General features: G+C 39.7%; 1 protein-coding gene across 1 annotated transcript; it reads right to left on the bottom strand.

Annotated features, from left to right (window-relative positions):
• Nucleotides 1-498: 498 nt before the first annotated feature.
• sfrp1a (secreted frizzled-related protein 1a) lies at nt 499-26965 on the bottom strand. The gene is made up of 3 exons (XM_035379791.1): nt 25868-26965; nt 17735-17815; nt 499-3004 (listed from the first exon to the last, which is right to left on the bottom strand). The coding sequence occupies exons 1-3, from the start codon at nt 26391-26393 to the stop codon at nt 2679-2681; spliced, it is 933 nt and encodes a 310-aa protein (XP_035235682.1). The 5' UTR covers nt 26394-26965; the 3' UTR covers nt 499-2678.
• Nucleotides 26966-27657: the final 692 nt, after the last annotated feature.

The following is a 27657-nucleotide window of genomic DNA, read 5'->3' as shown; positions in this document are numbered from 1 at the left end:
TTATAGATGGCATGCAGTGGACATATGATGGAAAGAGACATGCTGTGAACTAACCAACTCTGATTGGTCCTTAGATGTCCCCTTCTTTGAGAAATGGCTAAGTTGACATCAAAACCACTGCCTTAGCCCAAAATGCCATTATGCATTATGCACATTATCCCTAAAATACTCTAGGGCAAGTCCCATGAGTGCAAGGAACCTATCCACTCCTTTATGGTGATGTTTGCTAATTGTAAAATTGGTTTAGACCGTATGACTAAAAAGCATAATTATGAATTCAGTCATATCTATATAGCCATATCGTAATATTGCCAAAAGGGTTCAGATTGATTTTTTAAATCAAGGCCTAATAAAAACAGTAATTTAATGTGGATTGCTTAACTGACTGGTTTGGCTTATTAATGTGGATATGAACAGATAAATAACCCATACCTACTATAAATTTTATCAACAAGTCAGTTGGGAATGATGGTGAAGGGGAAATAAAAATTCCAGACATTTTTTTGGTCATTTTTTCTTTTATACTTGTGTTAAATTTTATGTACATAACAGCTGGCGAAAATGTTCAAATTCACTGTCAATTTAACCTGATAGTGCTCTGATAAGCCAATATAATTATAAACAAAATATTATACATTAATCATTAAGCATTTTTAGTCTTACAATGAAATGGGGTGTCCGTCTCCAAAAATTCAATGAACATTGAAACCTTAGATCTGACCCCACAATGAAGTCAAGAAAACTTTGGTCAAATGCAGTAATACACAAATCCATGGAAATACCTTTCAGTCCAATCCACTATTCCATAAGGACATGAAATAAAATACAATGTCAACATTTGGCACATTGTACATCTTTGTATATCAGAAAGCCAATGCCTATTAAAATCACATAATCAATACTCAAATGACAAAATCGATGTAACTATAAAACAAAAATGTGAAGTCATACAGCTACCCATTTCAGCTGTCAGGATAACAAGTTTTAAATGACAATCTTTAACATGAACTACACCTAAAGCTCTTGGAGAACATGGCCAGTAGCTTACTATAAGCAGTCACTGATTGAATTCAGTGTGACACATTGTGTGATATAACAGGTGCATTGTAAATTTCTGGTCTTGAGATGTGAAAAACTATAAGGGGCCCAGGGTCCAGCTGCACCAGTTATTAGTAAGTACCTACATTCTAGCACATAGTAGTGTGTGAACTGGCCTTTATGCAATAACTTGCACATTACAAACAACCTAGACATGTAGGCTGATGTAAATAGCCCAGATTTATAGTGAATAGGTAAACTGTGGACCCTCTATCCTTTAACATTTCTCATTATAGTGCTGCTAGTGTTAGAGCAATTTCTACAATATTACAAACTACTAAACTGATCTTGGATTGAGTATTAGAGAGATCTACCCATCAGCTTCTTAATGAATCACATGGATGTCAGAAACACATGGATGTTTTTGGTTCCAATTTGTTGCCTTTGCTTTTTGAGTATACCAATGATTGTTACAGACAAAATATTTTATGTACAAAAAGAATAAAGGTATTTTCCCCCAAAAGTAACTGTTTGTATTAGAACAAGAAATTTCTAACATTGTCATGCTACCGATGGGAAATGTTTGAAGTAAACAATTAGGCACATAATATATTTTGATGCAGCTAAAAGGTTTAACAGTGTTTCACAGTATTACCAAGCAATTTAAAACAGACGTACAAATGGATAGGCCAAAATGACAACAAATAAAGAAAAAAGCGAAATGTCTGCTGTAACAAAACTTAGTCTAAAAAGTTAGTGCAGCAATGTAATCATGTGAAAGCAAAATGTAATTTTGTAATTTATCATAAGTATGGACAGCAAGTTAATAAATGGCTACACCTATAGCTCTCGTTGTAGCAAGGCTTTTAAAGCTAAAAATGATACAGACAATGAGATGTGCCAATGTTGTACCATATGTACCATTTTGATAAAATAATTCCAATAGTTTAAATGTGGGTGTACAAAATTGTGTGATATTTTTCATACATTACATCAAATAGCCTTGAAATTTTAACAAATTATAAAAAATGTGTTGTGTTACTATAAAATTGGCAATCATAAACATAAAAATTAATGATTGATTCATCATTGTGTGCCAGTGTCCTTTCTGAACACAGGTAAGTGTGGAATACTCAATGTTCAGTCTTCTCTGAAAATTTCAGTTAAAAAAATAATAGAACTGTGACCAATGGCCATGCCACTGACATTCAACAATTTCTGGTTCTAAGGTTGAAACCAAAATTCTAAGATCATAGACTTATGGTGAAAGCAAGAAGTGATCTATTAATCAAATAAAGCTGAATTTGGTGTTTTATGGTTTGATTGTTCTACAACTGCAAGTTTACTACACGTGCACAAACTGGACAGGTTTGCTCTCATCATGGTTCTGTTTCAACCACAAATTTTTGAGAGACAAGGGCACTTCAGTACAAACACTGTCACATACAAGCATACATAAAGTAGATAGATACTGCCACTCATAAGGAAAAGAACGAAATTAAAATAAGACAATTAGGGCCATTCACTACAAAGGGTAAATTTGTATATATTTTTTTATATATAAAACATGACAATAAGGACAGTTTTGGGTTGTTTGGTTGTGCAAGTTCTTAAGTATCTTGAGATGTAAGAAGAGCTGATTATTTAAAGACAGGCTCAAACGCTGGGCACTTGTGGCTCCTAAGTTTCTTCACGGCCTTTTTGAACTCCTTGCTGGACTTGTCCCACTTGTGGATTCCAGTCAGGAGATACTGCTTGTCCACCTTGCGCCCCATGATCAGGTAGGCGTTTCCCAGGTTATCCAGCTGCTGGCAGGGGCAGTCGGCTCCGTTCTTCAGGTAAAGCACCAGCTTCTTCAGGTCCTTCTTCTTCAGGTTCCCCAACTTCAAGGTCTTCTTCTTCTTCTGCAGTATCACCTTGCGGTCAGAGTTCTCTATCCGCACATCCTTAATCTTGGTCTTGATGGCTGAGAAAAAAAGAATGACAGAGAAGGAATGTTAGCTGCTGGATCACAAGGGAAAGGTACAGTGAGCCCCCTAAGTCGGTTGTCAAGATGGTTTTCTATAGGTGTACAACAAGGTGTTCCCGCCGTCAGGTAAAAACGTACCCAAGTCAAGTAAATGTCTACACTCAGGTTTTGCATGGGCACTAGGCTGTTTTGCTTTCTTATGTCACACAGTTTTACTTGACTGATAGAAATATACTTGACTGACCGATTGCCGCCAGTCTTTTTTCACTGGAAAAGCAGCCTTCAATGTTGAATATATCATTGAATAATCAAGGCCAGTTGTGAGGTTCAGATAATTTTGGACCTGACACCATGTCCCGAGGAGGACTGCATATATTTTGATAGATATTTTCTTAGGCAGAGCAGACAGAAAGAACATGGAATTATAATTGAAAACAGTCAGTTAGTGGAAAAAGAATCATTGTATGCGGTGCGGAAATGTGAAGTTTCGGGTCAAATTTGAGAATTTCAACAACTCTTTTCAGCCATTTGAAAATATGAAACTCTCTTTTGTCTACCCCTGTGCTGCTGTACCTACAAAACTAATACAACATGTATTAGTGCAGTACATTGCAGGGTTCAGTAAAGTAAACTACCTAATTCTAAAGGTAAAAATAGTGTATGCATTCATAGAAATTATCCATTAAGAATGAAAAAAACTGTCCCAAAGTCCCTGAAAACCCTGTTTTGGTACAAAAAAAGAAAATAAAAAATCTTAAACGAGTAAGAGAAAACTGCCCATTTTAGCAGTTTTCTACTGAGCAAAGCTGACAAGCTCACTTGCCAGATGACTCATTGTGCTGGTAAGAAGATAGGGCCACAAGCATGGAGCCATCTAAGAGACCTGGAGGGTAAAACAAAACAAAAAGAGATCCTCCAAATGGTCTGGGAATGTTTACATATGGGAGAAATCAGATGAGAGATCCTACAAAGCCTACAGACACTCGTCTGTCTTGAAAACTAGACGCTTTTAATCATTTCAGGGTCCTTGTTGCCAACTTGCAGCCATTATCAATACAACTGCATACAACGTAACAAATAGGAAAATGGTGTTGTGCTGTGAAAATACCAATTCAAGACATTCACCAGTGAAATGCAGATGATAACTTGGCAATTAGCATTTTATTTTGTTGACCCAATAAAACAAGATTGAGATTCAAATGGCTAAGACCACTCCAAATGCTTAAGAATGAAATGACTTGCATTGATTTAGCAGGAATTTCATGACAAATAAAAACTAAATAAATACAACTTCTCCCGCGGCGTTTCTATTTTGTATCAGATCAATGTGGCTGCCTCACTTCTCCACAACATAGACCATATTCACTCATGTTTGAAATAAGCCAATTTAATTGTAACTATGCAGTTTAAATTACATTAAATTTTTATACACTGCCAAAGGGCAACCTCCAAATAGTTTTTCCTGACCTATTACAATATTGACTGCAGGCGTGTAAATAAATAGTTGACTTGTCCTTGCAATTTTATCATTTCCTGATGTAGTATTAGTCTATCTGAAATAAGATAACCATCCTAGAGAGTGTTTGTTATTTGCTGTTCTCGGCAAAGAACATGATGTTGCATGCTGTCAAACTCAACTAAAATAAAAACCAACCACTCTTTTTTTTTTTGTTCCTTACTGAAGACAAATGGAGGAAACAAATCGTTAAAGGTCACCTTTGCTGTGATTTCACCTTTCAAGTTCTTGGATAAACGCTTGCATTAGATTTAATGAAGCAGTTATAAGGTTACACCGTGTATGCTAAAGATGATAAACTACTCCGGGTTCCGTTTGGCTTCAAATTGACAGTGCAGTCTGTCAGTCAGTGTAGTAAGGTTACCCTGAGGTATTCTCTAATTAGAACACAATTAAGTCACATAATCCTATGAGGCAAAAGCCAGTGTTTGTCAGATGGAATGGCAAAGGAGTTCGATTGCAGGGGTATCAGTGGTGAGGCCCACGCGGACAGCTCCACAAAGGTCTGTGGAAAGATTAGACTGGGGGGGAAGGCAAGAGAAAAAGAGGGAGTCTGAGCATTTAGTATCAGCTTCACTCTCTCAGGTCCTGTTCTAATCCTCATGACATAGGGCTCTGTTGTTGCACATACTGACGGGAGTATGGGGGAGTGGAGACCGCTCTAGATGCAGAGCCTTTCCTTGGAAAACCAATCTGGCCACCTTCAACGCTCTTTTTATAAACCAAGAATGTCCTAATTTCATTCCGTCAGCACAGTGTTGGCTGTCAGAGATAATCAGACCCAAATGCTCATCTCCGAATCCCCCTTTATCACTTGCCAGTGTCAACTGGGTTAGGGATTGATGCATATTGGTAGCTGTTCCAAACTGACTGATGGAAAATGGGACAAAATCGTGGTTTTAAATTACTGATGGGGGAGCCATTCCACGTTACATCTTCCTCATATTCATAGGTCAGTGCCTTCACGCTTAAGACTGTAAGTGTGAAGGTGTTGGCATTTAATTGTCGCTCAATATGTGGTCCAGCATATCCCCCATGCCAAACCTCTTACCGATCTCTCCATCTCCTTCTTTGATCTCTGTCCAAAACTTACCCTCTCTCTCCCTCTGATTTGTATTAATCTGCCTGATCTTTCACTAAACTCTATTTAACCTCCTAATCTCCTGGTTCATGTCCCTTCCTTCACAAAATAGGTGTGAGTCGACCCTACAAGCCTAAACCCCTGCAGAAAAGTATGCTCTCTCTCATAATGAGAGACAAAAACATACAGTGAAAAGGAAAATGTTTTGCTTTTACTCTTTATCACTTCCAACACATCTATGCCTAGTTCACTGACCCTCCTGTGAACTAGAGGCATTTGTCACCTTTTAAGGAATCTTGCTCCAATTAATTCCTCGATTACAAAAGTGCCTGGAAACAGATAGGCACTGGAAATCAGATTTAGTGCTAATCATCCTTATTAAGCTTGAACAGGCTACAGAAACCATCAGCAAGCCAACCACAGTGCAACCAAATCCTTCCCATGACCCAGTGAACTTTTCCTAATAATCTCTGTGGTACTGGGACGGCAAAAAACAGAAATCCATAGAATCCATTTTTTTCATTTATATGAAAACTGTAATCCAGTTTCACTCCATTCTCACTTGTTAAAATAGCTTTGTTGTCAACTTTTCTTTGTTCCTGTGAAAGTAAGGTAGTTTTCCATTGTCTTGAAATTCAATAATTAAAGGATCTACACACTGAAGTATTCCCACATTTTTGGTGGACCTCAGTCAGTTGAAGCCTTTACGCGCTATATATTTAAATTTTGTTTGTTGTGTGGTGACCACAGGCCTTCTAAATGATTAGTCCAGGATCCTTATATTTGGATCCTTAAAACTGGAAAACTAGCTTGACACCTTTAGATAAAACAACTGGTTTAATAACATGTTCTGTGCCATTGTTTGCTAGTATGGCACATGGGAGGGGCCAAAGAAACTGTCAAAAGGCCTGCTGATCCTTTGAATTAATGAGGCTATTGGAAATGCAAACACGGTCCACCACCCAAGCCTTTTGCTAAGGTCCAGCTTCAAGCCAAGCGCTCTTGTTTCTCGCACCACCTTCTTCACACATGCTAATTAAATGGGCAGAAAACAGGCAAAGTTTTTTAGGCATTAGCTGTGCACATGGCAGGGATTAGGGCTTTTATCCTTCTCCACGACTCCCTGGGTGGAATCCGCTTACCGTTAAATGGAATCAAAACGAGCAGTTTTTCTAATGAACGTGTCATGGTGTCTCCAGCCAATCTCCACAGCGCCTTCATCTTGTTAAAAGTTTAAGCGTTGTTAAGGCCAGTTTTAACAATGCCCTGAGCTCTCCTTGCAAAAAGGTTGTGTTAGTGAGTGTAATCCCTTCACGGAGTGAAGGAGTGCATTACACCAAGTGGGCCTCAGAAACTATAGCAAATGCTGAGATGGTTCTGCTTCTGATGCCAATAATAATACTATAATAATAATTTTGATGTATTTCTCACCCGTGACTGGGGGAATGATTATACTAAGGCCTGCCTCATAATCCAAGCATTGCTCAGCACCATCTCAAGAACACCACATCTATACATTGCTCAGCTGAGAACAAGGCAGCTCTCTATATTTCTACTAAATTAGACCTCTGACAAATTAATATGGCAGTCACAATTACGGCATATTATAGTTTAATTGCTTTTAATTTGTGCCACTTAATCACAGCCTACTGGTGTCTACTACAGTTGTCAAAGCTCTTCGGCTAATGTAGGGCAGAATGTCATTACAGCTGGAAAAAAGCAAAGAGCCATAATTCTTGGTCTATCTAGCCAGGTGGAATGAATGAGAGTTATAAGAAATCTAATAACCTACACAATGTCAATGTTTGACAGATTAAAGGTTTGTTTATTACCAAACAAATGGTCAGACTCAAACTCTCAGGCTTAAGCATGTACAACGGCAAAGTGCAGGTTTCAGAGTACATATGAAGTCTTTACAATAGAGGCTGAGAGCAGTGAGATAATATCAAAGTTCATATTTAATTAGTAGCCACACAAATCACTCTGAGCCTCCCAGGCCACATAACAGCTGAAGCAACACTGCATAAGCATTCATCTCCTACAGAGGAAAACAACTGCTATTGAGATTGAAACCCAGAACTTCTTTCCCTAAATTTATTTTCCTACACTATTTAACTTAAAACTAATTCAAATACTTGATCAAATAGAGACCTGTTGCATACACATTCTTTTTGTGGTCTTGGTGGTGCTATGCATTGAATTTTGTATTAAACACCAATTCATATCCTTTTTCTTTTTCATTTGAACTGATGTCTTGGCACAAATGGCTCAAGTAAACCAGTCCATGTCATGGGAGAGTTGCTGAATTGTGCAGATAGAGGTCAAACATAATATTCCCAATACAATTCTCTGGTGGAAGAGACATTTTCTTATCAGATTCAGTAAAGAAACATTCAATTCTACATCAGCCTTGACCATTTTGAACTAGATGAATCCGCAGATAAGCCTCATTCAAACCTGCAACAGCTTGACACACACGGCTATTTAGCAACCAGAATTCACCAGGATGAATACAATAGAAATTATTATTATTATTATTATTGAGTGCTAGGGATGCGTAAATGAGAAGCAAAGTGCAGATTAAATCAGAACACCCAAATGAGCAGGCACAAAATGGGCCTCACTTTCCAGAAATTAGGCCATTTCATCACTCCAGACAGCTCCTGTAAATATTTGGTTAGTCCACATGCTGTTCTGTACTCTGTAACCCTTTCATTCTTGGTTTATTACTGCCCTCTTAAATCAATGCTGACAAAGGTTTCTTCATGTTTCATGTACATTAATGGTATGTGCTCATTGGCTAAAAAAAAAACATATATATTTCTGGTTGCTTATTGCATAACGGTCACTGAATTCAGAGTGAGTCCAGGGGACTGCAGATTTCATGTAAACAGACCAAGGAGGCTTCCATTTATGTCAGTGGGGTTCGCATATCACGGCATCACTTCCACTTCTGACCGCCATTAAGCTTGTGGACAGCTAGGTTTTGACCTTTGACCCAGACCCCACGACCTGTTTTTCCTCTCACATTTAAGAATGCGAGACAGAACTTCGACCAACGCAGACTCCACCGTAAACACAGCAGGAGGGGTTTGCTGGAACCATTAACCAACATTAAGCTTGTCTGCCAGGATGACCCATCGCGGCTAGGAAAACACAGTCTAGAACAGGGCGGCACTTTTGTTTAGCAATGAAATATTTGGCATTCGCTCTTGATTGCGAGAGTGTCAGCCAACTGAAGGCATCCAGTGGAGGGGCTCACACCTTATGTAACTGCAGGATAATGAACCCAAAATGATGCATGAAAATGTTCTCATACATGATGGCGGCATGAAGTTTTAAGTATGATGAACCTTAAGCTGTCCTTCCAGAGAGCAATGAGTCAGTGAAGGATGTCAGCAATCGCTCGCCATATCTGTAATATTCTTCCATCATCACATTCCTCCAGCGTTATTGCAGCCATTTTCTTCTCTGGGCCCACAAATGGCAAACCCTAAAGCCATCCTCAGGGCTGGAAGAAGAGTAGTTGTATCCAAAACGAAACTAATCACGGTTATTGTAGTTCTACCTCAACAAACATACGCATGCAGACAAAATGTATTTACCTCAGCCACTTTGCTCTTAAACTGTCCATTAACTATTTATAGAAATTACACATGCTTTCATTCCAGGTACCCAGAGCTCTGCATTGATGAAGCTACTGTAAAGTACCCTTAGTTTATCGCTTATGCATTACATACAAGATATGCACAAAATGCCACAATTTAGGTGAGATTTAGGTTTATGTGGATTGCCTAACCCAAATTAAATTAATGCCAGCACGAAGGTGATGGGACATATTTTGAAAATAGGATTATTAAATGCACTGTTGTTCTTTGTAAATGCATATAAAGAGAAACGTTTTTTTTTTAAAAATTCATTCACATTCCAACATTGAAAATTATTGTTGCTAAGAACCAATGTACTTTAAAAAGGTCAAATATGTATTTGTTCTTGTGCCAGTTTGCTTTATTTAACTGCAATAAATCAACAGCTGTCTTGCTTTGAGGAAATATGCCTATGTATTTTATCAAGATGAATGTGCCTGGGAAAAGTCACGACAAAAATGACTGGGAGGAAACAATTATTCATAAGTTCAAAACAACAGAAAATACTTGTAAGTTTTTCCACATCTCAGTTTCATGCTACAAAGTAGACAAATCCGAAGTAAAGGATGCCTTCCCTGACTTCTCATGCAAAGCAGCATGTTCTGTTGTTTTATTAATAAAAGACAGATCATGAGATGTTTTTGCTATGACTGCTAGTGCTAAGCCGACCGGAATGATAGCACTATCAAGCACTAGCATAGTGGCTGTTTCTCCAATCATTAACTGCGCATACAGCCATGCCAATGTACCAATCTGGACACTTACTTTATAATCAATCTCAAGTATAGGACTATACATGTCAACACACTCAGCATTAAATTGTATCGTCTTGCTTTGTTGGGTTTATCCCCATCAGCTCTAGTACATAAAATGGAAAGGTAGCCAGTGACACAGAGACCATGCTGTACAGCTCACCCTCATACAGTACATCCCGAGCAGAAAATGTCTCTTAATTATTTATCTGCAATTACAACCATGAGTAATAGAACTAAAAAGTGCAACTTCACATTCAATTTAACTGTGATTCAATTTGTCCTTTAATTTCATGCTGTAGGAAATATGTCTTTTTGGTAATGGCAGCAAATGGTCACCAAATTTACTACATTGAGTGAGTCTAACCATTACTTACATTATGAAAAAGCTACAGTAAGAAATAAGAGCATTGTCCGGGACTTTAAACTGACCTAAGATCATGAGGATTTAAAGAAAACTATTCCAGTTATTCAAGTTTGTTTTGAACATCCTTTGTTACTTATTACTGGTCATATTTATGTCATAGGATGTGGGTGAATAAAATCGTCATGTACTAAAGAAGACCATTTGTAGGGTTGGTAGACACTGGACACTGCTTTTGAGCCCACTAGAAAGTAAGAGATGACTGTTCATCTGACAAGTCAGACCATACAAAGGTGGAAGGTATTTAGGCAGAGATATTTCAGGAACATTTAAAGAAAGTTCAGAGAGACAGACTGAGATTTAAGTTTATATAAGTCATCCCTGTTTTTGAAACTTCAGAGTGAAGAATGTAATCTGTTGCAGTGTGCAACAATATTTCTGTAATGTTTGTGCCAGTATGTAATCATATTTCCCCTTACTTGAGAAGCATTTTATTTCCATGTCTATGAAAAAGCCACTCCATCAGTTGTGCAATAAATCCCACAGTTGGGAATTTCTAGGTGAAAGATGGCTCACATTTCATAACTCCTGTTTAATATATCCAGTTTTATGGTATTACAACAATTTAATTCTATGGAGTGAAAAAACAAAACAAGACTGATGTTCAGAAGAATGTGGCATTTCAGCTGATTTCAATACTCCATCTCAGTGCTTTCTAGTTAAGACACGACCTATTCCCTGCCCTTCCTGTCTGAAAGAGAAGCACCAAAAATCAGGTAAACAAATAAATAAATAAAACAGGCAGCTGTCATTCTCACCTATAGGGCCAATGGTGGGGGAGGGACATGGCAGTCAGTGACAGCTGAGTTGAAGGGGGGGGTTGAGAAAGGCAATATTCATTACCTTTGTCAAGCCCTGCCCACCCTCCTGTTCAAACTCCGGTCATGCTCTTTTAACAGCTGCTCGTTGGCCTCTAAATCTTGTTTATTTACCAAACCGTCTGCTAGCATCTGGAAGTCCAGAGAAAGTCCTTCATTTCTCACCATTAAGCTTCTTACTGCTTCCTTCTGCGACACACCTCTAATGAAACGGTGTGATTGCTTGTTGCTGCAGCTCCACTGAGGCCAAACTCAGGCCACGTGTTTTGCTGTTAATCATCATCATTAACATTTATTCATTAGGCAGACACCCTTTTACTGTGCAACGTACATGTTTTCTCATTTTTCAGCTGGGCATTTTACAAAGGCAGTTTGGGGTGAGCACAGATCAAGGACACAACAAAAGTGCTCACAACAAAACCTGCAGACTAAGACAATGTCCCTTACAGCTACTGTATGTTTCACCACCATTTTGTGCAAAGTACAATGACCCTAGTGTTTTGACTATGAAAAGATATTACTCCATAGGTATAATATGGACCTAACTGAAGAAGAAAATTGTTTGATATCGGGGGTCTTCCAATGTAAGGACACTACCAAATGGTTAGAGAAAGAGCTGTTCAAATAACAGGAAACGGAAAGGTGCCTTCAAACAGAGGGAGACTCTGGGGGGTGGTTGGGCATGTCAGGGCATTTCACCGCTATTTTATTTACTTAGTTCAAACTTTGCCAATAATTATGTTTCCATAGGAGATTTTAAGCTCAGGCTAGCACTGATGTCCATTAATGATTATGTCAACATATTTTTGCTTATCATAATGACACTTTCGTCTGCCAATTCCTTTCTTCCAGCCAATTGTGAATGGCATCGGACATACACAAATGTTCTATGGAAAATCTACAACTTTAATGTTGGTGTGGAGGAACCACTCTACACTATGGATTTCAGAACCACTTAGAGGCTCAACCGGCCAATACTCAACTCTGAGGGACGTCTACACAAGCAGTGCTGCACTGAGCCTGGAACTGGTTTGAGTTGGATGCCTTGGTGCATCAGACGGTATGCAATTGATGACTGGGATTCAGGCTGCTGAACAGATTCGGATTTAACAACAACCTCATTCAGCATCGCTGGACCCACGCCAAAACAAAAACAATGGGCATGACATTGGTAGGCCCTGAATTTAATTTAGGGGTTTGTATGCTGAAAGGAGCATCGCATATCACAAAGCAGATGTAACCGAGTCTTAAACTTTAATCCTGCCAGTCTTGTAACTGAAGCTGACAACCCGGTGCCCTCCTTAAAGACAGCGGTGCTGGCAGTTTGTGGTTGGAGGGGGAGGAGAGGGGCGTGTTAAAGTCAGGTCCCTCAACTGCTAACCGCTCCATGAGTCAAGAGCGTGCCAATGCAGTGCCATGGAGGGCACACTCAGGCACTCTAATGCAGCCTGGCAGTGTACCATCAGCACTCCACCTTTTATGCCAACTTGCGGGAAAGGTGTCTTTCAACACGCTTCCACAGACACTGGAACTGACAGGCAACATCAGCAATGTAAACGAGCTGTCAGTCACCACAGCCTATGAGCCTTGCCACATCTCTAATTAGCCTTGTAGTCGAGCCTCATATCTCACATCTGCGAAACATAATCCATGGATTAGCTCCAGCTTCTTTGTTGATGGTTTTCTTTTTGTTTTTTTTAATCTTTTTTTTTTTTTTTTTTTTACTTCACTTTTTTACATTTATCAGGTCTGGACAGATTGTCATTTTTGTCCAGTGATGCAGCTGGGGCAGTCCCTTTCCCAGGGTTCAAAGTCAACTTGTGACCTGGGAAATGTCGGTGTGGAGAAGTCAAATAGTAGGGCATTTTGAATGCATAGGGGTGCCATTGTGGAAAATCCTTTTACCAAACCCATTTCCACAAGCCACTGTAAGGCTGCTTTGTTTTGGATATACACATATATACTGATTTTTTATTTTTGCTTCTGAAAGGTCTTCAAGATACACCAGCCTCGCTCCAAGGCCTAAAGACCGTATGTTACATGCCATAGGAACCTGCCCGAGGAAGGAAACTGGGTGTTGCCTACCCCTCTATGGGTTTGAGACTGCCACACCACAAGTGCCTGAGGGTTTCTTTATTTTTTTGTTTGTTTCCATTGGCTTCACACACACATGCGCTAGTACGCAATACCAGGTTAGACTCACCTGTACGACAGAAATCCAGTCTAAGGGACGAGCTCAGGTGGTGAGTCATCACAGTATTATGCATCTGGGCCCAGAGAAACCAAGCTTTGACAAGGCGTTACCTCATTTTGCAGACAGTAAGACACGAGAAAGCCGCATTCGTGGTGGTAAAACCTTTAAGCTTTTCTAAATCATTATATTGCATGACTGGCCCATGACATTCCTGGTTGGCTGTGCAAAAACAGGTAGGCTGCAATTAAATACTTCAGAATCCATTGGGGCATCCATCCATTGATATCGGTGATGTAACCTTTGGCCGATAATTTAAAGCATATTACGGGATAAAGACTATTACCTTAAATTACTCTTTTGCTTGTATGTACTATACCATTTGTATGCCTGCAAAGGTCCCTTGCTAATTCAAGACCTAATACTGTTTGATTAAAAATACCTTGCGTAATGAAAGCTTAATTGATTAGAGGGGGGAACCTGGGCCAATGAAAAACAGACGCTGTGCTCTGGTACAGCTGGATCTCAGGGACCAAATCACGTCATAATTGCTTTCACCATTCATTGCTTTTACAGTGTGCACTGAACATACCCAAGCCCCATTTTTCCCCTTTTGTGACCCCTGCACAGATGCACTGCAGCATATTTTCTTCAACTCAAATGTATCATGTCAGGTACATAATTTTAGCACACATGTAAAACACCCAAAGTTTACACTTTGGGTGTTAGATACAATAGATGTAAACAGCCTGGTTTTCAGGGATAATAAAGGTCCAGGCACAAATTATTTTTCCTCATTCCTTTCTATGTGGCAAGCATACGTAACTGGGCATGCCTGGTTCTACAGAAGCTTGTTTATGCCCATTTTAATGCAAACGTGAAATGACATGTTTTAAGGCAAATGTTAAATAACTGCGGTTTGGCTACAAACTAAACTTACTTCCAAACTGATCGCTTTTGTTGGTATTCTAAATGACCTTCTTAACTAGGTTTATTTAACAAGTGTTGCAACAGCAGTAGACAGAACTGACTCATATAACCTCAACAAATAGAGATTACATCCAGTCATGCACACAGTGATTATCCTGCTTTAAGCAGTCAGCTCCTAGAATGTGCAATACCTTTGGACAGATGAGGGAAATTCTTTGGGGCCTTATTTATCAAAAATCCCTCCATGCTTTTATGTTTAAAAATCCACAACAGTAATCATTGCTCTGTTGTCATCATCATACATTTGAAGGTTTTGCATAGAGGACTGGCCATTGCTACAATGCACTGAACTACAGTACGACAGATCTAGCCACTAAGATCAGTGGGTTTCAACAACAGTGTTTGTTAACATTTTAATGCTGCCAGTGCTGGTGACCTACAAACCTTTAAAACCCACACCCCCACCGAGGCATGACCGCATGGCCTTCTGCAAATGTAAACAGTCTCTCTTTTTCCAAGGAAGCAGAATAACGTGTTAGCTACCATCAAAGGGTTCCTCTTTCGTCGGGTTGGATGGTGGCAGTAACAGCCTCCAGTAACCTTCATTGCCAGTGGCCACACTCAAGGTGCCTGTATTATATGAGCTCCCAGGCATTGCAGAGATTATGAAAAGGAATCAAAGCCAGCATCTGTCTTGATTAGCAGATGATGCTAATGCTCAAGTGCCCCCACCGAGCACACCCTGGAACAGCTGCTGGAGACACTGGTGGAGCACAACACTAAAAAAATGACGCAAACGCACAACACGGCTTCACGTCAAAAGACAAACAGCTTGTCTGACTAAGAAAAACAAAAACAAAGCCAGTGTGTTTATAATGAATAAAATCTGTCTTCCTGAGGTCAGGCCATTTGAGTCGATTCTGAAAACCGCCATCACTGGCAGACACGGGCAGCTGCAAAAACAAGATTAAAAATGACTATGCTCTGCATCCTGTGTTCATTCATTTTGAAAAAAAGCATTGTTCTGTTTACCATAGTCATGCAGTTTAGTGCATTCTGGATTTTTTTTCCACAGGAAGAATGCGTCTCTACACAGTGCCCTCAGAACCAAGCCACAGAATCTTCATTTATTTATAACTACCCAACCAATACGATGACCACTAGAAGTAAAAAATAAAACTACAAAAATGGCTGATGTGCCTTGGTCAATTGTACCAATTGCTAATAAACCAGGTACAGCAGAAATCAAGTATAATGTCAGTATATAGGATTTCATTGCATGTCATAGCAGGCTTGTGCAAACAGACCATAAACAGACAGACAAATGGAGGAAAGCTCTACTATTACAACTCACAATCCAACAAACAAGTCATAGAGCATACATTTGAAGAAGTGCAACTTTGACAATTGGGGGCTTCAGCCACAACAAGATTGCAAAGATCTGGGGTTAGGAATCTATACAAGGCTATCTCCACTTGCAGAAGACCAGTCTGTTAAGAAAATACAACAATTCATATGGAATTGGCAGGTTTTCAAATTCTACATGGCAAAAGCACTAATATGCATCAATTTATCAAGCTAGTGTTAGACTACCCTTGGGGCTAGATAATGAAATAGATCTGGTTCCAAGCATCTCTACTGCCATTTATTAGATTCCGAATCAGATTCTCCGTTGTAGGATTCCTTTGAGTATTTCTTGCATTGGCCTTCTACATATTTTACAACCAAAAACCAAAAAGCAATCCAATAACATCTTTCAGTTTCATGATTTATGATTTTACCCTGAAAAGTAATTTCTGAACACATATGTAACCTCTTTCCCTTTCACAAATACTGCCAGATAGGATTGTTACTTTTTCTTCAGATGGCAAAACTCTCGTGATATGCACTGTGTAAAGGCAGACATGATAAATGCTGTGTTTGGATCTCGTCAGAGCCTTACGTGTTCTCACATAATCAAAGACAGACCTTTGTATTCCCACATCATGTTTAGCCCATGACGGTGTCTTAAAATAATAGGTTCTTCACCAAAGCAGTACACCGATCCATGCAGTTCCTGGAATATAAAATATTTTGACTTGTAGGCTAGCATTATATCCACAATAACATGTGTTTTTAAGACGTTATGAACTAACGTTCTGTTGGGTTTTCCCTATTACACACCAGCAGTCAGTTTCAATCAATGTAAATATACGATAAAAAAACAAGTATGTCTAAATCCCTCCCTCTTTCTGAGAACACAAACTACCTAGCCAGGTAGAACCCAATGATTGGAAACAGGACTAGTCTTATTTAGCTAACTGTCTGCAGCAAATCCATTCAATGTCAATGTTAGCATTTCCAAAGAACAAAAGAACCTTCACCTGTCTAATCAAGCAGTTGACGCCCGTTCATTTGGAGATACACACCCAAATGTCTTCCTTTTCTATCCTTTTGGGGTTTTTCATGCCCATCCACACTGGGACACCAGCCTGCTAAAATGTCAGATGTATTGAATCCATGTGACTTGGATTTAATCTGTTGTTGTTCTGAAAGGAACTGGTTCATTAGGACTTTGGAATCACTTTTAATCCTGCTAGATTTTCACTGGGCAAGGGGGGGGAAGGTGGTTTCAAATGGACTGATTAACAAAAACCTAACTGTCAATTATCAAAGGACCTTTCTGTTATGCACCTTCCAAGTATCAGCAAATGCAAACGGATAAAGCAGCAAGCTCATTATAGAGACTGTAACAGCAAAAAGCTGAAGAATGTACATAAACCTTCTGTGTGGTAAAGGTGTCATTTTAACATATCAAAGCTTGTTTAAGTAAGCAGCTTATAGCTGTGCTTATTCTTAGTCTAATAGTGGGACCACCAGGGTATATTCTAAAGACCCCCCCCCCCCCCCCCCCCCCAAAACACCCCTTATACATTTGTACAAAGTGATGATGATTCTACATGAAATACTATGGGGCAGACAAGACATAGCCATCACTAAAAATGCAAAGAAAAAATACATAGATGGCAGAAGTCTAAATAACACATTTATGCAGCCGAGTATAAAACTATGAAATGTTCAAGAAAAAAATTAAAGACGTTTTCATTTTTCATTTCTGTCTTTATATGACATTTGTGTTAAGAGTGATGAGGAGTTCAGCGGTTCTCCTCATGCTATGGTGTGCAAAGTTTGTCTTGGAGTGAGCTGAATGAAGGGGCTGTGTGGTTTGGCCCCGCATTTGTCAAACTGAGATGTGGAAACGATGTCTGTGGGAGGCAAAAGGCAACGCCGGCTACTTACTGAACAGGCACAATGTAAAGGAGCGGTTCCCTGGGGTGAAACAGTAGATTTATGGGGGGGTGGGGTGGGGGGAGGGCAGAGTGCCTTACCGAACTCGCTGGCACACATGTGCTCCAGGATGGCGTCTGTTTTCATTTCGTTGTCACATGGCGGGCAGATGGGGGAGTAGCCTGTAAGAGAGGAGGACATTGTTAGAAAAGATGTCGATTTCAGCAGCGGGGACATTGGTTTCAATTATGGGAACACACAAAACCAACTCAATCCTTTCCCTTGAAAAGATATTTTTAGCTTCCAAATGTGTGAATAAAAAAATGAATAGCTCATTGAAAGCTAAAACTGTAGCTCCTGTAAAAGGGCCCTTTGCACTGGAAAACAAAAAGTATAACAATTCACACTGGTCCACTTCACGATTCCAGGTTTGTTGGTTTTGGCACATATTACAGGCAATACGGTACTAGCTTCTTGCAGAGGGAGACAAAGATCAAAAAGCTTATAACTTCAAGCTAAAATTCACTTGCAGTATTATTACTCTGTGAAATTCATAACAGCACCTGTTGAATACAATAAACAGAAAAGACATTCTCCATGGATTAAAAAGGTCATAACTCTGCTCACAATGAAAATTCAGTCAAACGCCTTCAATTAAAGTTGCCAATGAAACAAACTTTTGTTTGAAAGAGCATTACATTAAAATGGCTGTGAAATTTGAATGAGTTCCAACCCAGCTTGAAACTATTCATTTGCCTGGAATTGCTCATTTGCTACTTTTAACTTTTAACTTAAAAAGAAATAATATAATATAAAAATGATGACAATTGAGGTAGAATGCAGATGAAACATCCTTTAATAATTTAAAGACATAACAAAACATTGCAGTCTAAAAAAAGCAGACATGGTTACAGTATCACAGCAACAATTACTATGAGGTACATAGAGTCCGATGAGGCCAGGAATGGGAGAGCTCTTTCCTGGAACTGTTTGCCTCATAATACCGAACCTCTTGTACCTATAAGCTAATGGAATTATTATTGCTCATGAAGTTATTGAAAACATTTCCCATTAAAACACAAGTAAATGCAGTGTTCAAACATGCGCAGCACAGAGCACTTTAGGGAGAGAGTTAATGGAATTAGTGCCATCATGAGCACTATACTGCACCTAGTAATTCCATTAACAGTCGTTCATAAACAGTCATAGTTGCTAAATAAAAATGCCTGACACTGTAGTAGAATATGTTGCACTTTTATGATACACTGTGTGGACTATGACATTTAAATCTCAGCGATTTTCCTTTTTAATGAAAATCTTGGACAGTAATAAAGTCACCTCTTATCTCTAGTCAGTGATCTTACGTGGCCTGACCTCGTACAGGAATGTTCATCCTACCCTCTATACTTTTATGCCAGGTCATGATTAACATCATGGCCTGGAGTAAAACAATGCGACTTGCTAGATTAACCAAGGGGTATAGAGAATTAGCTTTATCTCTCCACTCCTCATGCCCCATTCTTTGACCGTAAATCATATAAGCACTGTCTGCAGCATGGCCCCAGTGCCGTTCCAAAAGAATTGCAGGAAAGGTTTACATTGGCCAGTCTTACTTGCAGATTGCCGATTTCTTGAACTTCTTGACAACGTTCAAGGCAATTAAGTGCACTCCAAATGGACAAATTATTTGCACAAATCCGAAAGAGCAGAGAGGTCTGTGGTGCTCTTTGATTTTTAAAGCTGTCAGTCAATGTGCTTTTGCATTAAATAGCAGAATTAATGGTTGATGGAAGCAAATGACTGTATATTGAACAATAACGATCATTTTAGGATCTTAAGGCTCTGTGTTCAATCAATAAAACCCTTAATATCTTTTATGGCTACATTACTGGTGGGCAGAATTCACTGAACATAACTGGGCCAGTGCTCAAATCCCCATAGACAGGCCAGCTAATGGATGCCGTACAGTCAAAATGATTTTAAAGAAATGTAAAAATTATAAAATGAATAACACTTATAATCTGTTCTAAATCAGACTGTTTACATTCAGTTTTTATCCATCAGTTAAACTAACCGATATATGATTATCATAACAGTCGATCAACGCTCCTCTGCCTACCAGAAGAGCTGTCAAGAAAATAATTCATGTGTAACATCTGCATGCTAGACCTTTCCAGAAGCTAAACAAAGGATGTGGAGATGATTAAAAAACCCAGTTTTCCGGAACCTTTATTGATGCCAAAACAAAACCACAAAAGTGCCAGAACATTAAAAGCAGAGATTCGCTTGTCGTTTTACTTAAAAAAGGGGGGAAAGACCCATTAGAAACCCACTGATGTGTAGCAACTTGATGCAAATCAACCAACCCTATGCAGGTGACCAGAGTTGAAGAAATTTTATGTTGGCCAATATAGCAAACTCACTGGAGTGACAAAACTCCAAGGGAAGCTGAGATTTAAGTGAAAAAACATCTGCCTCCACCACACCATTAGCGTTTCCTCTCTCTCCAGGATTCTAAAGTATGCATGTCCCATCAGGGAAGGGGCCTCTTCCCTCTCTGTACCTGCTCCCTCCCACAGAGCTTCCCATAGTCCCAGAGGGAGGGATTTCTGAAACGGCACTAAACTAGGCCGCCTTCAGTAGGGGGGCTCTGTCAGCTTTGTAGGAGGAGCTGCAGGGCATTGTCAACAGGCCAATAAACTCATCATTGCATGGGGCTCTTAAAGGTCCTCTTCAAATCTACATCAGTTGGGGAGGGGGGTGGTGGTCAGTGTTTGCGCTTTACAAAAGCAAATGGCTCATTTAATCCTTCAACTGTGCAAAACCTAACAGGTCAGTGTCCCTATAGAATGGTAAAACTGCTTTCCATGAAAACACACACAGGTAGTTGCGGCAGTAGAAGTTCTCTGATTCGCTTGCCAGATGCATGCAAAAACAAATTGCTTGGGTGCTACACTGTATCGCACAAAATGAACCAAGTGTTTTGCCCAAACGTCCCTGGGGGCTTGACTTCCCGAGCAAGACATAAGAACATGAGCGGTGAAATAAATTATAAGGGCTGCCAACTGCCTTACACCTCAAGGCAGTGTGCAAAACCGCATGCTTACACAGGGAAAGAACCACTGCATGATTTCTATAATCAATTTTAATTATGTTTGTGTAAAAACAAAGATATTAAAAAGTTGTCTTCAAGTTCTTTCACGTTTCAAAATGTTCAAAAACAAGCCACAAATCTGACAGTTAACCTAACCTTTATATAAATATGCTGATCATAATTATTCAAACATATTAAAATAATATTAGTTTACATTAGTACAGTTTTGTAGTTCCATAGACTGTATCAATAATGCAATGGACATGTAAGATTACAGCAAGAATGCACACAGACACACAGATTTGTTTGCTGGTAGCTGATATATTTGAACAGGAGTCATTAATCACCGTCTGATTCAAATTGAAAAAACACTGTGCTATTGAGAAGAAGACTTCTATGGTATTGTATAAACCCTCCAGTGAATGCCTTTGTACAGACTTACAAGTCATATGAACCCAGATTAACTCTCAGAAACATAAATGGAATAACATCTCATTTCTCTACACAAATGAATAGCATTTGGAACATGCAAGACCCGGTTCTGATTTTGTCCAAAACAAACTATGTGCCAAATGATCAGTGACACTGATGAGCTGAAATATAAACTACAGCTGTACGTCAAGTCAAACCTTAAATTAAACCTCTAATATTAGTCGGGTGAGGCAGCCATTTTAATTGTAAGGTCAAATTAAATGTGGGCTGCCATTAACCAAATATGCCTGAGAGTGTGCAGTGGCTGAACCCCTCTACCTGCCAGGGTAGGGTACACACGAGCCAGCCAGTGTTCCTCAAATTGCCATTGCACGAGCTCCTTCAAGCTATGCTCTGAGCTCCTGCAAGTTCCCACCTGTATTTAGCAAGAGATATGCCCCTCCTCTGATTGGCACCAGTTACCCAGTAGCTCATCGTGTGGCTCGCAGTGCGTATAACCGCAACTGACAAACAGGTTATTGTATTAATAGTGTTGCAGTGCTCCCTATACTGGTGTGGGTTGTGCAGCCGTAGCACATCAGACAGAGCAACTGAAACTTAACTGAATTCTCAATTCAAATCAGCTAGTACACCCTAGCCTGATTCGATATTTTTAAAATTCAGTCAACTTCTAATGCACAATGAATTTTGTCACAACTAAGGGACGCCAGTGAAATGTTTCATTTCTGTCTGAAAATAATGAAACTTTCCACTGACCGTGCGTTCCATTGACTATGAAAGTTTTAGATTGCCACAATACATTGGACTCAGCAGAAATGTCACTCAGTGGTAGAATGGGGGTGTATCCATTGTAAAGAAGATCAGCGAAGAGGCCCAGGCTGAAACCCTCAGACATAGTCATAATGAGGGCAGTCACTACTGTGTGTTGAGGAGGCCCCAGTCACCACGGAAACCAGGGAGTTTAATGAAGTCTGTAAAATCTAACTAATTGAAGGAAATTCAGTGCTTTTCCTTTTTTTGTACCAGTTTCAATCTACAGTGGATTCAGACAGATTTTTATCTTGCTTCTCCTTGACAAATTGTAAAAATAAAGCCTTAAAAAGACCATTAATTTTACGAGACATGCTTTTAACATATCCACACTTATCAGTGTGTGCTTACAAGTATAATGCCTTTTTATTTGCACTCTTAAAGACAACAATTAATACTTGTTATTTCTACCTAACCATGTTTGTTTGCATTGGTCCTGAAGTGACTGTTGGATGTGATTAACAAGTCCCTGTGGGAATTACACCCAGGTGAAAAAAACTTTCATAAACAGGTGCAACAGAAGAATTCAAAAGGACACCGTTTTCCAATTCACCTCTCTTTCTACTTAGCATAAATTATCACCCACTCATTACTTCTCAGCAAGGACTGACAATGTATTCTTTCACAAATGACTTGTATGAGTTAAGATACCTCAAACCTCAAAGTAAAGAGTTGAGATCATCCATTTTGTGGTGATTAGATTCCAATAAGCAGTAACCATTTTGTTAAAGGTTCCATTTGTTTTAAATTAAAATCAACATCCATGTCAGTGTGTAGGGCCTTTTCAAATACAATTTATCATTCATTGTCTACAGACAGTAGAAAGAGGCCTAACAAGTATAACCCTAATAGATTCTACTGGCCATTGGTCTGTTGAACCAAGCATACATAATATTATAGCAAACAATGTAGATTATATTCATATTTTTTCCTCATGTAAACAGTCTTTCCTGGGAGCAAACATAAAAACACTGCCTCACTCTAGTATTTTAAACACTCAAATGCAGCCACATCCATTTGACTGTGCACATAGCAAACTTCCCAACACATCTGGGGCTGAATAATGTACTGTCAGCCCTTGTCATGTACTGTAGAAAAGCTTCCAGCCCACCTCAAATATTACTGATTTCTGATAAAATGTCAGAGGGAATGTCGTTCAGATCACCACATGGGGAAAAAAGGGATCATATACAGACTGGGAAAGCTGCTAAGTACGCCACTTATACTTAGTGATAAAAAAGGCTTACTGTTCCAGGGCCTGGCTCGCACTGTGGTCTATGCATATCGGGCTGGCTTATTTCTTTTTCTGACACCGCGCGATAACAGGTGTCAACTGGAGCCAGCAGGACCCTGTGTGGTCCCGGACTCTTCAAGAGGAGTCTGTCTCAAGCAGCTGCCTCCATCTCGGGAGGGACGCCGGACACACCGCCCAGCCGCTCGGTACGAGAGAGGGAGAGCCGCGGGCATTAATGAAGCAGTGTTCTGCCAATATGCTGACTCTCAAGATGCCTGCATTTTGGACCTTCACCAGTCTAATTTTCTCATTTTTGCCACATTGCAGAAAGCCATTAAATCAACACTGAATGGGAGAAAAAAAAGGTTAATCGCTTAATAAACAAGGATTTATTGCCATTTCATGTGACTGAAAAGCCTATTCATTCTATATATTAACTGTCAAAGAAGCTCCTATTCTAAGAGAAACTCACCCAAAATAAAAGGCTGCTGAAAATTTTGGCAGTTACATTAAGAAATTTAAAGCCATGTACCTAATTCTACAGGTGGTTTAAAATTATTTCATGTCAGGTTACAAATTCTTATCCTCTCAATCACTTCCCTCCAAGGCATACTCTCAGTAATGCCAACAGTAAGTAATGTAATGCCATGTTTCCACAACAGTGTTGCAATAAAACGCATGGGTTTAGGTTTATTCTTTTAAGTATGTTGCTAGGAATTTAGACCGAAGTCACAAGGATTTGGAGGTGGAAATTCCCCCTTTCTTTATGAGTGATCAAAATCACCAACTTGTACTTTCCCTACAGAGCTTTGGGTATCCTTTCATAAAACTGCAGCACTCTTTCCTTAAGAAGTACTTACATGTGCCAGGTCTGCAGACTTCAAAATGAAAAACAGCCCAGGAAATGAGATACAAAACAGGATTCCTTTGCCATCATAGGAGGATTTTTAAAGCATCCTTTCGCCGCACTCAAAGACATGACACAATTTTAAAATTGAGCGGATGGTTACAGTCATACACACAGAGATAAAGACACATGCTCCCTAAACACCTAAACTTTTAGTCACAAGGGACATCCATGGGGGGGGAGACAGAAGAGAGAAGCAATTCAGACCGCTTGACTACAACTCAAGAGATATGTTTATGCAGGACATATCAGATATAGGAGAAACTCAGCAGAGTTTGCTCTGCTTTGTGTAGGGAGTTACTTTTGCAGCCTTGAAACAGAATACAGTACATTTACAGACCTGGCAAAGCCAAAACTTCAGCAATGCAGCAAAGCTGGAGCTTTTTTGCATGTCCAAAAGCATTGTTGTTCTTAATGCCTGCTAAGAATTTTTCTCCACTGAAATTAATTAAAAATATTTTCTTTTCAACTTTTTGCCATCTGGTTCTGCTTGTAACAAGACAGCAATATGGCTAGTATCAAAATAATGGGTTGTAAAAAGAAATTAAGAGATAAAGATTTTTGTACTTGGACAAAATCCCAACAGCCAAACCAAACACCTTCAAATGAATGGCTACCAGCTGTTTTCTAGATACAAGCATTCTAATACTAGTTTCTGACTAAAGTTATCTCATAAGAAAAAGCACTGCAAGATATATTTCCATGTTCTTTTCTGATTAAACATAGAACAAAACTGTTGACAGGCAACACACTTTATTTTAAAATGAATCCACGATAATCAACTACACTCAGGAGATGACTAATTTAACGGAATTATATTTTCATTAAAGTTGGGCCAAAAGGACCAAAGATTGGACTTCAATGTCCAATCCCAACTGAAAAACAAGCACACTAGCAATGTGCCAGAAATGAGATCGTCTGTCTTTTAACAATAGGACAGCTTGTTCCAAAAGGCTCTCTTTCCTTATTGTCACAATGCCTGTAATATACAGGCAAACAGCCTGTTGCGGTTAAGATAACATTCTGCCTTCTGTTGGAAAGCCGAGGTGTTAAAACTTACACAACGGCAGGGCATTGGATGTTTGTAGTGGGAAGTAATGTCAACCAGTACTTACAGCTAATTTGAAACTACACTAAGCATACTAGGCACTTTTCAACAGATATCATTTATCAAACCAAAGTTCACAGTAATAATTAATTACTGACAATACAAGATTGACATAAAGGAAAAATAAAGCTCCCAACTTTCTCCCCCACCCCCCACCCCCAACAGACAGTGGTATTTCTTATCATGCAATACACGCATTTTAGATGAATATATGATTAAGAATATTTTAATAAATAATATAATATAAGTAATATCAAAATATAAATGAAATGGCAATTTGACCCAAAAAAATGGGTGTTTTTATTAGGACAGCTTCTCCATCAAACTACAGTCATCAAGATTTAAATCACATTTAATATGACTTAAAGCATACCAGTTCACTTGAGTTTCTGAAACCACAAAATGAATTACCAGGAATGGGGAGAACAATATATATTGTTATTAAAATATTAATCATTACATCCCACATAGCCATTTACAAAATTCAAATTAAGAGAGAGTAACTATGACTCGGCTGAAACTACTATCAAGAGCTAATCCAGACATGTACACTTCTGGAATGTGCCAGCAAATCACAGAGGCCAGGGAGGATTTGATCCTGTTCCATGACTGGCACAGGAGAGGAAGAGGAGGAAGGAGCCGCTCTTACCTGTGGGCTTGGTGGCCACGGTGGCGTTGGCAGAACTCATGGCGATGCACACGTCGTCCTGGGGGAACTTGTCGCAGGTGAGCATCTCGGGCCAGGGGAAGCCGAACGCCTCCATGATGGGGGTGCAGCTGTCGCGGACCGCCTCGCACAGCCAGCGGCAAGGGTAGATGGGGCGCTCCAGACAGACGGGGGCAAAGAGGGAGCAGAGGAAGACCTGCGTGCCCTCATGGCAGTTCTTCAGCACCAGAGGCACCCAGCTGCCCGCCTGCTGCTTGACCTCGGCCAGGGTCTCGTGCTCCAGCAGGTTGGGCAGCAGCATCTGGCTGTAACCCACGCCGTGGCAGAGCTTCAGGTCGTCCGGTATGTCCACGCACTGTGGGGGCTTGCCATAGATGCGTCCGCCATTGTAGAGGTCCGACTTCCAGCTCATGTATTCATATTCTGAAGCCTGGCTTGCAGGAGCCAGCACCACAGTCAAAGCCAGGGGCATCAGCCGCCAGAAGTGCAAGGGGGAAAAGCACTTCATTCTTAGTAGCTACAGGTCAGTGTAGGAAGAAACAGTTTTTTTCTATGCAGCCTATGTAGATAATTATTTCTTATAGGTTGAAAAACTGCTAAGCCAGACTGCTGAGACGACAAGGCTTCCTGCATAAAGGTTGAAGCTGCAACAGCACCAGTTACGGGTTTGTTGCTGTATAAGTGTCGCTGTTGCTGCTATACTGCACTCCTCTGCCGCAACTGACTCACACTACCGACTGCCAAGGTAACATTGCTGAGACTACACGCTACCGAAGAACAAGAGAGGATTGTGAAGTGCACCCTGTCCAATCGGAAGGCGCCTATGCCTTTTGGCACTCAGATGTCAATCAAAGTGCTCAATTACCCAATCGGTAATACGAGGCTTCACTCCCTCACCACCCTTCATTCCTCCTCCCTTCCTAAAAAGCTACCCGACTGTACCAACGGGAGCCGTAAGCGTTTAGTGTATTTAAAAAAAGAATAAAATGGACACGGTTTTTATTTCTTCGGCGAATAACTGAAATATGACTTGGCTACTTGTTCACTTTTATCTGAAGCAATGTCGAGAGAAGACGTGCTATTATACAATAGCCATGTATGCGAGTTTAGATTATTTATTCAAAGATAATAAAATGTGCGAAGAAAGTTTCCCGGTACATGTTAAAATAATTACAAACGAAACTAAAACCTAACTGATCGAAGCACTGCTTATTTCTTACACACGTGTTCCTGGTTCGTGCGTTCCCTAATCTTTTAAATCGCTTCAGGGAAAATTGAACAAGTAATGAAGAATGAACACAGTTAATTCTAGGCTATTAGCAAAAAAGTGAAGTCACCCCATTGCGCTCTCCGCGTCATTGTATTAAGCGATATTTTATCCAAATGTCTCAGAACTACAGGTTGTATTAACTAGTGATAGGAGCGCCCGGGAGGTTTTTAAAAGCTCGAATTAAACATTTATGATTTATTTCAACCGGTATGTTGCAAATTAAAAGGAAACGACTTCGCAACTACTTGGAAAGGCAGGTAGCCTACAGAAGAACCTAAATGTTCCCGTCCTTGGAAAATCACACTTAAAAACTGTGTTCGCGTAATTACATGGATAGCTTGCATTTCTCTAATTTGTCTCACGTCGATTTTATAGTTGTAGCCCAGCTATTTGTAGCCTACATGACACGTTATTCGGCGTTTTAGTTTGGCTTGTATAAATGTAATCATTTGTCTCACCGCATCCGATAGGCTAATTAAAACGATTTCAGGCCAGTGGTCAT

Source organism: Anguilla anguilla, chromosome 10 (assembly GCF_013347855.1).
Source record: "Anguilla anguilla isolate fAngAng1 chromosome 10, fAngAng1.pri, whole genome shotgun sequence".
Taxonomy (NCBI): Eukaryota; Metazoa; Chordata; class Actinopteri; order Anguilliformes; family Anguillidae; genus Anguilla; species Anguilla anguilla.
The sequence above is the reverse complement of the archived record's forward strand: the minus strand, read 5'-3'. Positions and strand labels throughout refer to the sequence as shown.

Excerpts from the sequence above, each read along its gene's own strand:
- sfrp1a (XM_035379791.1), bottom strand. The coding sequence starts at position 26,393 with ATGAAGTGCTTTTCCCCCTTGCACTTCTGGCGGCTGATGCCCCTGGCT. Across the intron at positions 17,816-25,867 it reads CGTGGCCACCAAGCCCACAG|GCTACTCCCCCATCTGCCCG; the intron begins GTAAGAGCGGCT and ends CCTCTCTTACAG. Across the intron at positions 3,005-17,734 it reads CATGTGTGCCAGCGAGTTCG|CCATCAAGACCAAGATTAAG; the intron begins GTAAGGCACTCT and ends TTTTTTTCTCAG.